General features: G+C 40.8%; 1 protein-coding gene across 2 annotated transcripts in view; it reads left to right on the forward strand.

Annotated features, from left to right (window-relative positions):
* The window catches only part of PKIA (protein kinase (cAMP-dependent, catalytic) inhibitor alpha), a 66,670-nt gene extending 50,782 nt beyond the window's left edge, over positions 1–15,888 (forward strand). For both annotated transcript variants that reach the window (XM_019549543.1, XM_019549534.1), the window contains exons 2-3: positions 7,160–7,337; positions 14,183–15,888. In XM_019549543.1, coding sequence (XP_019405088.1) covers positions 7,187–7,337; positions 14,183–14,262 — 231 coding nt within the window. In that variant the 5' untranslated portion in view covers positions 7,160–7,186 and the 3' untranslated portion in view covers positions 14,263–15,888. The remainder of the gene's footprint in view (positions 1–7,159; positions 7,338–14,182) is intronic.
* Positions 15,889–16,143: the final 255 nt, after the last annotated feature.

Genomic DNA, 16,143 nt, shown 5'->3' on the forward strand with positions numbered 1-16,143 from the left:
CTACATACCAGAGTGAACTGCTTGTCATGGGCTTTTCTGTCTCCATCTTAGTGTTCCTTCTTTCCCTTCTGAAGGGAAGGCAAGCTGTAAGAAACTACAGATGTGAGTTAAAGACCAATTAAAAACCTCAGTAGATTTACCAGTTCCTTGAATAGACTGAATTCCAGAGCCATGTGAACTACTAACCTGTGTTGTCTATGAGCAGCAATTTCAATAGGTCTTAGTATGGAGCATGTATTTTCATGTATTTTCTCTCACTTCAGATTACAGGTTTCCCTCACTTTATGCTGTACATGCGTTTCTTTGAAAATGGCACATAACTTGAATTTGCATAAAGGGAATCCACTTTAAAATGTAACAAATAGGGATGCGTTCCAAGACCTCAACTGTACTGACCTCCAGACCCATTTCTACCACTTTTACCAGACAATTTTGGTACTCACCAACAGCAGACAGTACACACAAGCGTGGGGTGGTGGTGAATGTTACCATACTGGAGATGGCAACTACAGAAACATGTCGCAGAAAACAAGCGAAGAGCACAGATCCCACACAGGAAACTATATTTTGGTGCACATCATTCCCACAGTTCACTGCACAAAGCATCTGACTGCCACATATATCGCATAAGAGTGAATTTACCCCCCATATGGCAAATTTTTGGTATAAAAGACCCATTGCATAAGAGTGAATTCACACATACAGAACCCATATAAATGGAGGGAAACCTATATTTGAGGGTAGCCCTAAACTCACTGGTTAAAGAACTCTTCCAGTAAAATAAAGGGAGAATTTTGTCACTGCTTCAAGTGACATTAAATAACCAAACTTGACAAAAATAAGAATAGACCCTTTTCATGTGTGGAAGTCGTTAGAAAATCTGGACAACCATATATGTATATCACTTCCTCTTAAGTTGGAGTCCACTATGCTTATTCAGCAGCGCTAACTTAATGACCTTTATTTTGCTGGTAGTGTTAGAATGATGTTTGTAGCTGTGAAGGTCCAGTTCCATGGTAAGTGACAGATTTCAATATTGTCTATGTTATGGTACTGTTAAAGTGATAATCCAGTTTTATTTCACTAACTTCTAAGCGATACAAATAGCTGTAATCTGCCGTTGTTATAGCTTGAAGTGCAATTTGATTATATTATGAAGAAAGAAGAATGGAAGAAAGGATACAAATCTAATATAGTTTCAAAGCAGGAATTTTTAACCTAACATTTTGTAATTTAGTGTATTGAAGAGGCACAAAAGAAATTGATTAAAATAGTTTCCTATAAGACTAGATTTTCAAAAATTTTACTCTCTATTTAGTATGGATTTGATTTAAATCAAATCAGTGTAAAACGTGATTTAAATTGCTGGTCAGGGAAGCCTCCATTTAATCATTGTTTTCTACAAAAAGTGCATTCTTGTTGTTTAATATCCTTTATTTCTTGAACTTCTTGAAACTTTTGCACTTCTAGAGAAAGGCAAGGGCTTAACTGTGTACACAAACTTGCAGAGACAACAGGGATGGTGGGTAATCAGGTCTTTTATCTCTCATCTCCATGTACTGCTGTTAACAAGGATGTTATCTCTGGAGACAACAAATTCTCCCTATGCCTGAAGAAGGGCGTTTATGCCTGAAAGCTTGCAAAGAACAATTTTTCTAACATTTAGTTGGTCTACTAAAAGATACCACATTTACCCAAAGAACCTTGTCTGCCTATGATCTCTGGAGACACAAATCCACAGTTTGAGAACTGAAACTAAATATCACAGAGATGTTTAATGGGCTCTTCTAGACAGAGCACTGAATCCCATCAGGTAGAGGGGTTTTCTTTAATCTTTACTAATCTATAGAGGAGCCTCTGGGAACCCCATATGATTGGGCCCCTAATATAGCCCGTAGTCTATTGTGGCCTATTCATAAAACTTCTAAAATGATTACATGTATATATTGTCTCAAATGTATATAATTAGAAGTTATAATCCCTACTCCATAATGATATCTTCAAGCTTTAACATATGTTAAATTAAAACTATCTTTATATAATTTTTAAAAGCATCTTAGACAACCAAAAAATACAATCAAATAAAAAAAATGATTTCAATAAAAAATCTATTTTATTATTATTTTTTACTTTTAAACCATTGATTTTTATCCACCCTGCTTGTATTTGGAATTTTTTTTCTTAGAAACTAGAGTTCATTCAAACTTAGTGATTATCGTTATTACTCTTTCTGTAATAATATTCATACTTATTAAATTAAAGATTTAAAATGTGTATGTTTATGGAAATTCAGTATCGCATGATACTTGCTTCTCTGCAGCTATCTAATATGATTTCTGATAAACTATCTGATTAGTCCCAGAATGTCAGAACATATGCCAGTCCAGCCAGCCTCAGTACAAATCAGTGGGCAGGACCCTGTTGATCTGGTGAAAAATCAGAAAACAAAAGCATGGTTTACACAAAATTCAGGCTTTCATGTATGCTTACTTCATGCTGCTGGGGGAAGAAACACCAAAAGCTTGCAGAGACCAATTTTTCCAGCTATTCAGTTGGTCTAATAAAAAATATCAAATTTACCAAAAGAACATGTTCTGCTACTGGATACATTATCACAGCTAGTAGCATAACTGAGGTAGAATGACCAGGGCAGGAGCCCTGGGTGCCACTTTTGTTGGGAAAGGGGAGCAAAAATAACCATGGCTGTAGCTGCCCTGCAGTACCTCTTGTGGCAGCTTATTAGAGCACCAGTTAGACTTTTTGAGGGTGCAGATAGGATGCAGGTAGGCAGATGCCAGGACCCAGCTGCCACCACTGCCTTTCCCACGGCAGCAGAGGAAAAGTGCTTTTCTCCATGATGGTAGGGGAAGGATGCCCACAGCATTAAAAGTTTCAAAATATTTTCCATGTTGTTCTGGAGCATCTGAGAAATAAATATAATCTGAGGGCTTCATGGATTCATGGTCTGCGTAAAATACTCCAGAACAACGAGAAAAATGCTTCAGAAAGTTCTGTGCATTTCTGCATGAATCCTAAGCAGTCCACTCTTCTACAGCCTGCAGCCCTTTGGAGATCTTGGTCATGGGAGCACTAAACCTGGAAGAGTAATATCTTGCTGTTGAGGGAATGAATTCTGGGAACACAAATAAACTACTCTGTTTTCAAAATTTAAGTTTAACAAACCAGGCTTCCAAGAATGAGAATTACTTAAAAAAAAAAAAACCCTCTTGAGTTGACTCGGGAGGCTGGGATGACAGCTGCCAGACTTGGATCATGGCCTAATCTGGATTGGGCAATGCAAAAGGCTTGATATATCAGGGTTACTGGATGCCAACAACTACAATAACTTATAAAGTAATGGCTCAAGAAACTACGCCCCTCTGAATAACTATTTTCTCATTATTATGTTAATATGGACACAATAGGCAAGGCTAATCCAAGGACAGGTATAACTTGGACACAGTGAGGGTAGGGATATGTGCCAGTTACATAAAGCAAGACTGCATGTACAGGTGTCATTTGACAACTAATTCAGAAGAGCAGGGCAGGAATTCGGACTGGAGCAGACCACCCCTTCTTCATTGTCTTCCAATAATCATGGTAGATGAGGGCCTGCTAAAAGACAACTGGTGGAGTTTCTTGGATTCTGCCAGTGAACACTTTGCATCAGAAGCCTGGTATTTGGAGGCTTGCTTTGTAATGGCAGCACTACAAATCTGGTCTCCACCAATCTCTTCTCTTGACAGAGGAGAATAATCTAACCTGTTTTATGGAGAACTCTTTATAGAGATCCCATTATTTATTAATCCTGTTAACTCTGGAAATTAGGCAGAAGGCAGAGTAGATTTGTTGGAGAGGTACAGCATAACTTTCATAAGCAGAGGCCTTCATAAGCAACTGCAGGAAGCTGAGCTGCTAAATAGGAAGCAGTGGTTAGAATACAAAGGGTAGAAAAGAGGACAGGAAAAGGGAAGGGGTCCTAGAAACTGCCATTATTTTCCACATTAATGCTACACTGCTTCCCATCCTTCATAACAATAAAAGAAACATGAGGAGTGGCTATAATTTGCTGTAGTGTTGGGAGATTTTTTTCCCCCTACCCCCTTGCTCCTCATCAAGTTGCTAGCAAACCCGCTCCAATCAGCAACTTGTGTAGTTTTCCATGAATGGAAAGATAATTCCTTATTTAGAGCACTGTTGCACTGAATTTAAGGCAGCATCCTGGAAGGGGGTTATACTGGGTAGACTTCAGACTGATTTGTTGGCATCAAAATTCAAGCTCCTTGCAGTTGCAACTTTGAATTACTCCGTGGCTTTACATGTAGTGTTCTCGAAGCCAGCCTTAAACAAAGGGACTGAATGCACATTATACAAGTATGTTTCATAAAATGAGGGAATAGATGTCAGAAAGATGACTAAGAGGTCATGTCATATTTGCCTCTCTGGAAGACAGGACAGATAATTCGGAAGTTTTCTTTTACTTTCTATTGTGGCCCATGAGGATAATGTTAGCTGCCTCTTCTCTGCTCCCACTTCCACTTTATTTGCCTTGAATTGATTTTTTTTGTTTGTTTAATTAAATATTTGCAGTTGGAGGCTATACAGAAGAGTAAATGCTTCAACTGTGTCACTTCCACACTGTTATGAAGAGAGAACATTCTGCAGGAAGCAATAAATACTCTGTGCTGTGGATTATTGTGGCGCCTATGAAAGCTTTCAGTAACTGAAAAGCACAAGACAATTCTGCATACATCGACAAGCTTTCAGTCATCATTGACCTCTTTCCGTTCTGTTTTTCTCCCAAGCAGGTTTCTTGGCTGTCTTTTATAGGAATAAAATTAGCATGTAAGCCATTCAGCATTTGGCGCATGTCACTACTTCATTCTCAGAAGCTTCGTAGCCCCAAACTTCTCTTCAGAGAAGTGACTCTTGCAATGATATTTGATACAGCTATATTTAGCCTTTATAAAGTACTGTACATAATCCCTTTCCCCTGGCCTCTCAAACAACTCATCCTTATGCTTCAGTAAGGGTGCAAGGCTGACTTGACTGACTGACCCCGGCTGTGCTGACAGTGAGGGAGCTGAAGAAATAGGATCAGACAGGAATTGCCAAGATTTGTGAAGATAATGGCTTGTTTAAGAGTAAATAAAGACAGTTTGTTAAAAGAAAAAGGGTTGAATGTCTCTTGAATACTCTAAATCCATTGCATAAAAAATGTTGTTGACTTTAAGGGTGTATTTCATAGTGCACAGATGAATTAAGTTAACAGTGATATGTAAACATTTTTAAATAATACTTGGAAACTTTGCTGTAGTTATTCCAGAAATGCCGATATCTAAATATGACTACTGGGTGGATTGGTAGGTATGGATTGGTTTAGAAACGGCATATGTGATATCACCCTTCTACCAGTGCCATTTTCTGCACTGTTTACACGTAGCATCTGTTCATCAAAGACTTGTAGGGAGAAGGCAATCATGTGAAATGCCTCTGGTTACAAAGTTGATACTATTCCACATCTTCCACATATCTTTCTCAAAGCCTTTGAAACTCTCTTTTAGCGTGGTTCAGTCTGAGTTTCGTGTATGATTCAGCTGTTGGGGTAGAACAAGTAAATGAAGAGAATCCATGCCAGTGCACAAAGGAAGCAAAACCCCCACTTATTTTCATCAGTAATAGAGACACAAGCTTCTCTATGTTGTAGTTTAAATGGGCAAGAGTTGGGCTTCAGTTGCAAGACGCATATAAATTTTAGGGAAAATGTTCTAATTCTAAGCATGGTTAAGCTCTGGGCTCGATTATCTTAGGACAATGTGGAAATTGCATCACTGGAGGAGTGTAAGGAGAGTTTGGACAAACTGGACAAGAATGGTTGACCCTGCCTAGGGGAAGTGTTTTATCTTTAAGGCATTATTAACAAAAAAGAAGGGGATAATTCTTTTTGCTGCTGTTGTAAGTGATCCTTCTGAGAGGCCTGTGCAGCTTCTGTAGCTGACTTTTGTGGAACTATCAGCATAACTGACCCACTGAGAATTTTGACCTTCAGGAAACCACTTCTTCCTGGATGACTGCTTGTGTGTAGAACTAGTGATAAAGGGCAGAAACTAGCTCTCCACGTGCTTTTTGATGGCACATTTCTTCCCTTTTATTTGGATCCTGGTGCTCCCTTTTCCTGTAGCAGCAAACTGGACTCTTCTGGAATTTTTCAAAGCCATTTTTTGTTTGTTTTGTTTTTTAAACCTAGCAATGTGGCTGTAGGCAAGGGGTTGTAGATAAAGGCCAAGTATAGATGGTCAAACAGCCCGAGGCTGAATTGATTCAGTCTTTGCAGGTTAGTCTAAGCTGCAAAGATTGCACCAATAAGCAAATGAACAGATGGTCACTTTTGATTTGGGAAATACAGCTATATGCCTGCAGTGGCTCAAGCCAGAAGCCTGGGGGTGCTAGAGCGTGGCTCTCTGATGGACAGCCAGCATGGGCCGTGTGTTTGCTGCTTCTTCCTGTTGCCCCTGTGGTCTCTGGAATTTGCAGACCAGACTCAGAGCAGTAGGACTCTGTAGGGTTGCTCATCACTTCCTTTTCCTGCTTCCAAGTGCCTCTGGAAGTCCACAGTCATAGCCACAACTAAGTAAGCAGGGCAGGGTACCGTCATACTCGGGGGAAAGGAAATGTAACCCCCTCCCTGGCGCCAGACCCCAACAGGGGGTTGCCTGGGGAGCCAGTGAGGCCAGTGAGCCAGCCCTCACTGCTCCAGCTAGGGAGCAGAAGGGCAGAGCCAGCCCTGCTCTCTGGAGCAGACAGCACAGCCCAGTCCAGCCCATGGCTGCAAAATGCTGGGATGCTAGGGGACATTGATTTAACTTGAACCAGGAAGGGGTCTGGGACAGAAGTTCCATAAATCGGTTTGACAAAAATCAGTTAAGTGTGATACTACATTCAACCAGGTTTATCTTTAAACCAGTTTCAGCCATTTTGAAATTGGCTTATGTGCACTGAACGTCTGTTCTGTTACAGGCTTAAACCAGTTTCTGATCACTTAAACTGATTTATGTGTAACTTCTGTCCCTAGACAGCAAGCTTGAAATGCTTTATCTTCATGAAGAGAAGTCTTTGTCATTTTGGTGTTCTAAATATTTGTCTTCTTTTCCTACTTTAGGTACTGCTATGTGGATATTTTTTAGCAATGACTGATGTGGAATCTACATATGCAGATTTTATCGCTTCAGGAAGAACAGGTAGAAGAAATGCACTACATGATATCCTTGTGTCCTCCACAGGAGGGAACTCCAGTGAACTAGCTCTAAAGTTAGCAGAGCTTGATATAAACAAAACAGGTAAGTGCTTTTCTTTTATTCTGCTTGTTGGTTTTAGAAAGGAAAGTTAAAAAGCCAGTAACTTGGTAAACAGAGAACAGAGCTTGCTTGCACACATTCTTCCTGTCCTCCGTCCCAAAAACTCCCAAACTCTAAAGTAAATGCATAAATTCAGATACTTCATCTAGTATTGCTGATGTGGGTTTCTGTATCTGCATTAACTCATTACATTTGAAGGTTTTCTACTTCCATACTTCAGCCCTTCTGATTCCTTGAGTGTATTGTTTAGAGCAATGGGGAATGGAAAAATCCATGTAAGAAAGGTCCCTTGGGGAAAATCAGATGTGTTCTCCATGGCTGAAGGAAAAAAATAGTTGATTCACAATGTCATTGCAAAAATAAAACCCTTTAATGGAGCACAGGCATGCCTGAGGTTTAATAATTATGGTTTGCATAAAGTCAGACAAAGTGATGGTAATGTGATTGTTATTAATATGAATAGTCATTTCATGTTGACTTGTAGTAAATGTTGATGCTCTTCTTTCTTGATTTGAATTGCCATGGCCATACATCTAGTTCTTAATGTTTACTAGTTGCTCCAGTGTTTTATTACAACAAGCTCCCAACAAGTTTAGTGACCCTTAATGTAAGAAGTAGAGCATGAAAAACCAGGCAAGTGGCAAGCAACTATCATGCATACTCATGCATACATACACACGCTCCTGGTGGAGAGGGAAAGCAGGGTTTGAGAGCTCATCTCTGAACAGATCAGGGGAGAGAATTTCTGGATTTGGGTGACTAGATTTGTTTATCTTCATGCACCAGACCAACCTGGAGACTACGTAGGTCTGTCTATGGTGAACTAGCCACATAGAGCCTCCTGGGACATCCCTTTTCAGGAAGGTTAAAAGTTTGGGTGTTTTTTTAATGGGACAGGACTCTTGCATCATATACAGTAAAATATTTGTATACCGATATTTTAAAAGATGAAGACCTGAGTTCCTAGACTATATTTGAGATGCAGTCAAAAGGTATAGCATCAGTATTCAACATATCCTGCTTCTATCTTTAAATTTACCTATCACAAAATTCAGTTAGAATGAAACTTAAATTATTTTGATTGGAAACATACTGCATATTGTCTTGTAGGTAAATGGCAAATGCAGAGAAAGAAATTAGTAGCTGGATCTATATCTTGTGCTCATGAAAGGGAATTTGATGTAGTACCAATAGTTTGTGTTCCTATATTTATTAGAATGCTGCAGCTGTTGTGATGAGAGGGATCCTTAATCTGAAATCCAAGGAATGGTTAAACAATTATGAACCTAAATTTGTAACACAATTCAGGATTATATTTCATTTGTTTCAGACTTCTCTCTTGCTGCTCAAATGATTCTAAGAGCAGTTCATAAAAAACGTGTTAGGTCACCGGCTATATGAAAAGTGTCTTCCATATCCTCTAAAACGGCATGTTTAAATATAGATATTCCTGTTGCAGAATGCCTTTTTGTGTTGTTTTGGTTTCAGTTTTTCCTTATTTTGCAAATTTAAGTCCTGTTGAAAAGCGTCAGATTGATAGCAGCTAAGGCGAACATCTTCCCTAATAACAGATCCTAAATTTGATACTCAGTGTCAGAACAACTTGTTATGAACCACTGCTCCCTCAAAGTTTTGCCAGGGTAAGATAATAATTCACTCTCTTCATGCCAGTCCAATACTTGGCACTACACAGCATGGTACAAATGATTTTCTGTCTGTCATTTTGGAAACTTTATGATGCAGACACCTGTTTGTAAGGAACAGGAATAACCTTTCCAGTATGTGTACTACCAAAAAGTGGGGGGAAATAAAATAAATCATTTTATAGAAATGAAAGACTTTAAATGTATACTTCCATAGAGAAATTAGTAGTTCAGTGAGCTGAGTGTTTTCCTTTAGAATAGATTCAAACCATTTTCTGTCTAGACTACCGTACAGACTATTACAATGAAATAATACAGCAAGGTGAAAAAGTATAAGGACAGGAGGTGACTTTGAAATGAGACTGACTGACATGCAGAGCATAAGATTAGGAAAAAGGTGGTCATAGCTGAAGCATAGATCAGTAAAAGTAAACAGAAGAAAACATAGGCATTCAAGCTTATGTGGTATGTTTTGAGAGGATTAAGTCAGTGGTGTGGCCTCTGGGAGTTGATAGACCCCGAAAGGCCAAGAGTAATTGGATAGGACAGTAAGATGGAATTTGAACAGAAATCATTAGCAGAGATGTCTGATCTACCTCCAGTTTTTCTAAGTCTTTCAATATTTTATCTCTGTTTTAAAACCCTATCTACTAGAATAAGCACAGTATGCAAGATTGTTAGCTTTATTTTTTTTTTAAGATTTGTAGCCATCCTAGTTGTGGGAAAGAAAGTTTGAGACCATTATCTACATGTATTCTGATGCTTCAGAAACCAGGAGGGAAAAAATTATGTTAAAGGATTTTTTTAGCCAAACTAATTATTTTGGGAGGCCTGGACCTCTGTTTTTGAATGTTGGCCATATACTGTATCTTAACCAATAACCAATAAAAGATCTTAAAGGAGAGCAAAAGTAATAGTTAAACCAAGTAAACTAGTTTAATGGAAATTAGACAGGACTGCTTCTTTTTAAAGATGAGTTGAAAAGAATCCTTAAAGAAATAGTATGCTTCTGTAGCAAAGATAAGAATCACAGGAACCTTTGTAGAACAGATAGAGTTCAGTGGGCACAGTTAGCCGAGGCTTGGCCATTAAATAGGAGGCCTGCATACCAGTTGATTGATCAAGAAGCCTGTAGCGTAGTGGTCTCCAACCTCTTTAGGTGAAGATCACTTTTTGAAGAAAAAGTCCAGTCCAGGATCTACTGTGTGTCTACCCACCCTTTCTCCCCCTATGCAGCAGGTCACTCAGGGCTTGGGGTGCAAAGACCCGGGCACATATCAGGGGGCACGTGGCTCCCATGCCTCCACTGGGGTGTGTGCAGCAGTAGGAGCCTCCTGCATGCCTAGACAAGCTGCCCAGGCTCCGACCCTTCCTGGCCCAACTGGGGCCCCACTCAACCAGTGGCAGGGGGTGCAGAGAAGGATCGTCCCACTCACCTGGCCCAGTCCCGGAGCCAGGGGGTGCAGTTCAGCCCAGCCACGTGTGTCCTGCCGCTCCCAAACTGCATCCCAGACACTCCCCATGTGCATCCCACTGTTTTAGACTGCAGAGCCTCTGACAGTTGATATCGGTCTGGGGGAGTAGCCCCCCAGACTAAGATTGACTCTCAGGGGCTCCCCAATTGACCAATCAATCAGGATCAACTTTTTACAAGTCAGTCTGTTATGAATAGAATAAGCATTATTGTCTGCAAAAGCATGCATGTTTCAGCTACCCTTGCTGGTTCTTGGGCAGGTCATGATTGTTACAATTTTTAGAACTTATTTTTTATGAGACCATACCTTACACTGCACATGTGTATCGCCATGCATGATGATAGTTATAGATGCATAGTATGTAATTTGAAAAAGGAAAATAATTTGGATATACATTTTGATGGCAATACATACACACTTAATCCTACTGAAAGCCTAGATTCCAGTAGTAGAGTGGGCTACAAACCAATGTTTAGATTTTTAGGAGTAGCAGGATTGATTTGGCAGATTGCAAACCTGGTTATGCCATCTGTGAATAGTATAAGCAGATTCAAAAAAAGCATATTAGACAAATTCATTAGTTAATGCAGCTAATATTCACTTCAGATTTGGCCAGTTCAGGGGACAGTGATTCTGTTCAGTGATTCAAATCACTGTCCTGAATCTATTTGGCCGAATCTTATTCATAGATTCGGCCACCACTGAATTGGCCAAATCTCCAAATCGGACAGGCCCTATCCCCCTCACACTCTCATGCTCTTACAGATCTGTCAGTGGCTGCCTAGCATGCTGGCTCTTTTAAAAAAAAAGAGCAAAAAAATAAAAAAAAGCCCCACACTCACCAGCTGTCGTGAGCCCCCAGATGTCCCGATGGCCCCCCAACGGCCCCCCACCATCCCCTACTTACTGGCACAGAGTCTGGATCCAGCTCCCTGCAGCGGTGAGCGGGGACTGCCAAATCTCTCTGAATCTTTTCTGAATTGATTCAGAGAGCTTTAAATCAATTCGGACTTTTTTATTGGTCTCCTGATTCAATTTGGATTTGGCTACCAAATTGGGCCAAATCTCCTCCAAATCAAATCAGTACCTAAAGCTTCATGCAGCCCTAAAATTCATGGAAGACAGGTTGGTTGATAGCTATTAAATAGAACATTCCGGGGTATATCCTCTGACATTTCTTAAACCAATGATGATTAATGTCAGGGAGGGCGTGGAAGGGAATGGATTATATTAAACTTCTAAAAAGGTGGTGCTTGACCTTTTTCGGCCCTACAAGCCAGGTGAGTGGGGTAGAGTCGGTCAAAGCCCCCGAGCCCAATCCTGGCATGTGAAGCTGGCAACACCCCCTCCGACCCTTGCATGCCGGGATTTGGCCCTACAGCCCTGGCACCGGCCCCTGCCAGCCCTTCATGCCAGGATTATATTCTGGGTCCCAGCACTGCCCCTGCATACTGGGATCACACTCTCAATCCAGCACACAGGGCCCAGGCTCTCCATGGGTCTGGAATTTTGGTGGTGGGGGAGCCTTGCCACCTCTCTCCTGCTGCCAAATTTTTCACGTCAATGGGAAGCACTTCAGGCTGGATGACAAAGAGCCAAAGGGGGTTGAGAACCCCTGCTCTGAAACATCTCCCACTTACCACTGTCAGATACAAGATACTGAGCTAGACTGGTCTGACCAAGTATGGTACTTTTTATTGAACCAACTGTTGGGAAAGATGTTAGAGAGTCTTTCATGTACATCATGCCCTTCTTCAGATCTACATTTTTGGGTCAGGAAGACCCCTATAAGCATCTCGTCTGACCCTCTTCATAAGCCTCCATAGGAACTTTCACCTAGGGATTCCATTAGAGTGAATTATAGCATAAATTATCTTCACACTTCCAATCTTCACTAAGTTCAAGTCATGAAGAATTCACCCCATCCCTTTGCGGACAGCTTCAATAGTTAATTAACCTCCTAGTTTAAAAACTGCCTTATTTTCATTTTGTAAATAAACATAAACTTTGAACTATTCACTCTTACTAAGTCTGAATCTAGGGGACAAGAGCTTTTGAAGTATGCTGTCAGATACTTTCTTCCCACATAGGTACTTTGAGGCTTTGTCAAGTCTCCTCTTAACCTTTTTCAAGGTAGCAAATGGAATTTCATTTATGACTAAAGACACATTTAAAGACACATTCTTGTAGCTTACAGTGAGAAAATTGAACTGATGTAGGGTGTAGTACATGGAGAAAGAACTATATTACTACTATTTTTTGTCTTCTGCTGTAACAGCTTCTCCCTTGACTGAACTGTATTCATATTCAGTACATTCAAGTGTTTTCTTATATTGTCAAATTAATACACTTATGATATCTAGTAGGGCTGTGTGAAGCTTCAGTTGCTGATTCAATTTGGAGGAGATTTGGCCCAATTCAGCAGCCGAATCTCCAAATCTGAATCGAATCAGGAGACCTATTAAATGGTCCAAAATGAATACAAAGCCTCCACATTGACTCAGAAAAGAGTCAGAGATATTCGGAGGTTCAGATCGGCCAGCGAGAGGCAGGCACAGCTGGGCAGCTGCAGGCTCTCATGTAGCTCCTCCAGCTGTGCCTGCATCAGCCCCAGTGGGGGGAGCCATGGGGAAAGCCCCCATGTCGGCCCTGCCCAGCCCCATCCCCTGCCTGGCCCTAGCCTCCCAGCACTTTAAAAAAAAAAAAAAAAAAAAGCCCTGCACTCACTGGATGTAGTAGTGGCTATGAGGGCCTCTGGGGGCAGAGCCACCCCGCACAGCACAGGGCAGTGGGGGGCAGCAGGGATCACCCCCCACCTGTTGGCACCCGTGCAGCAGCTATTACATCATGCGAGTGTAGCATGGCTCAGCAGGGCTCCATGCGTTGTCTGTGAACTAGGGCAGCTCCACCTGTCAGCCAGAGCCCAGCAGCACAAAGTCCCAGTGGTCCCAGCTCCCAGACAGTGCACAGTGCCCTGCTGAGTTGCGCTGCACCTGCACCATGGGACAGCTGCCACATGGGTTTCAGGTGGGGGGGGGTATCCCCACTGCCCCTCACAGCCCTGCGCTGCACAGGGGGCTCTGCCACAAGCCCCCAGAGGCCCTGATAGCCACTGCTATAGCTGGGGACAGTGAGGCTTTTTATTCATTTATTTTTTTAAGTGCTGGGAGGCTGGGGTCGAGTGGGGCATGGGGCCAGGCAGAGCAGCCATGGGGGCTTTTCCTGTGGCTCCCCCCACCTGGGGAGAGGCAGGCACAGCTGGAGGAGCTACAGGAGAGCCTGCAGCTGAATGTCCAATTCTTATTTGGCCAAATCAAATGGGGATAGTGATTCCAGTCACTGAATCAAATCACTGTCCTCCAAATCAGCCGAATCCAAATTGAACACTTCTCTATTTGCACAGGCCTAATATCTAGATATCTGCAGAAAGACTCTTTATAGTTTGTTTGTTTTTACTGCTAGTAATCTTAAGTGTTGCCAGAAATGATAGATAACAGTTCAGACACAATTGCCTTTTTTGAATATGTGTTTTTATACAGTTTTCCATGTAACAGAATTTAAAAAAAAAAATCAGTTCTGATTTTGTTTTTTAACACTTTTCTAGTAGGGACCATGTGCAGGGGGAGGGGACGAGAGGGACAAAACATATTCTGAGAGAGAAATGCCTTTATGGAAGGGAACAGTCATCCCTCTCGTTTGGTTCTTGCAGAAGGTGAAGGAGATGCACAAAGAAATCCAAATGAACAAACTGGAGAGGCCCAGGGGGAAGCAGCCAAACAAGAAAGCTGACATCCAACTTTGACTGACAGGAGCAGCTGCTGGATGTTTTTCCAGACTCCGAGAAACAAATTTGTTTCCACAAGCAAGCAGATGGAAAAGAAAATGGATGCGTTTCGCTGCTGGAGCCTGCTCACTGTAATGCTAAAAATGAGGGGGCAGGCTATGGCAGCAGACAGAATTCTCTCTACCTCTGTCATTAGCAATGGCTGAAACTCCGTTGTTGATCCCAGGACATAGTTGGATGGATCTCTTCAGAACAACCACTTCATGGCACAGCTTGTAGAAAGTAGAACAAACTAGATCATTCTTGTAGCAAAAGGCCTTTGAAACATTGGGGATTCAATTGTGTTCTGTGGCGAAGGTTTGCGTGATCCTCAGAGTTTTAAATTTTCTGGCCAAAGTGTTCACCCACTAAAAGAACTGTAAAGAAAGCACTGTTTTTAGAACTCTGCATCTGTGTTTTACAGCTGTTATTTACAATGTTTTTGTATTGTACAATTTAGATGCTCTACACTGCCCCTTCAAAATGCTTATGAAGAATATTTCTGTTACTGTGAATTTTTCTACCACTTGTTTGAAAGGGCTGGTTTTTGCATAACGTGGTGGTGCGCACGTGATAGATTTCAATGTCAACTGCTAAACTGATCATGCCTAAAACTAACGACTCATCAACACTCCATTTAATTACTAGATGAGCCTTCAGAGTGATTCATTAATGTGAAATAGTTTGGTGTGTTTTGTGTCTGGTACAGTTTTGCCACTTGCCTGTAGTTAGCTGCATATCAGAAATTAGAACTGAATCTTTACATTTTGGTCTTTCCTATCTCATAATTTGTCTCCAATTTATTAATCTTTCTCCAGGCTCTTTTTCTTAAGTCAATCCAATTAGTTTGTTATCACTGTAGTTTCAAGAGCAAAACTTAGCCTATGTGGTTAAAAAAAACACAAAAACAACAAAAAATGATTTTAAGAATAACTACAACCCCCATGGTGCTAGTGAATCCGTGGTTCCTGCTGTTAAACACACGTCTTTTGTTAACTTGTGGGGAAAATGACCAACATAACCATTCTGGTATGATTTTAGCTATTCTAAAATAACTTCCCTATGTGGACACTCTGTTCTGGAATAAATTCACTTTTATTCCAGAACGAAGTGTCCATACTGTTAAGTTGATTATGGAATAGCTCATTCTGCTGTAGCTATGCCAGCCTGTCTCCTCTATAAAGACTAGAAATTACACTAGTGGTTTGAATTGAGGTAGTCCTACCTCCTTGTGAATGAGGTATGTGAGAAGAATGACTAATACTGTGGCAGTCGCATAAGCATCAATCACAGAATAAAAAGTGGGGGTTTTTTAATTAACAGAAAGTGACATTACCTTCTTTTGTTGGTTTAAAATGTTATGCACTTTTTAATGTTTGTAAACTTTTATTAATGACTTGTGTGATTGCTTTCTGATATATTAATAATCAGTTAATGAAACATTATTTACTGTTACAGCCACAGCCATGGCTGTTTCTACAATATGTATCATGGTACTTGTCACATGGAGTTTTTTTGTGAGATGTGTAAACCTCCTGATCAGTATTATGAGCTCATTTATTAGTGTTAATAAATAACAAACCAGCAGTGTGCTTGTGGTTCATTAGCACAATCTGACTCCATTTACCTTTTGTTGTCTGTCTGACCTATAAGCTATAAACAGATGTTGCATTTTTCCCAGGAGAAAAGCGTCTTGTCCTGGGATCCTACAGGCATTTACACCTATTGTCTTGCCTCAAGTGAAGTATGCTGGATAAAATTTGTTAAGTTTTTCTGGGATATTGCTGCATGCTTCTAAGTTAATTGCAGCTCATTTAATTTAATTGTGGTTCATTTCAGGGACAAGC

This window comes from Crocodylus porosus, unplaced genomic scaffold, assembly GCF_001723895.1.
Source record: "Crocodylus porosus isolate Cpor-Errol unplaced genomic scaffold, CroPor_comp1, whole genome shotgun sequence".
NCBI lineage: Eukaryota > Metazoa > Chordata > Crocodylia > Crocodylidae > Crocodylus > Crocodylus porosus.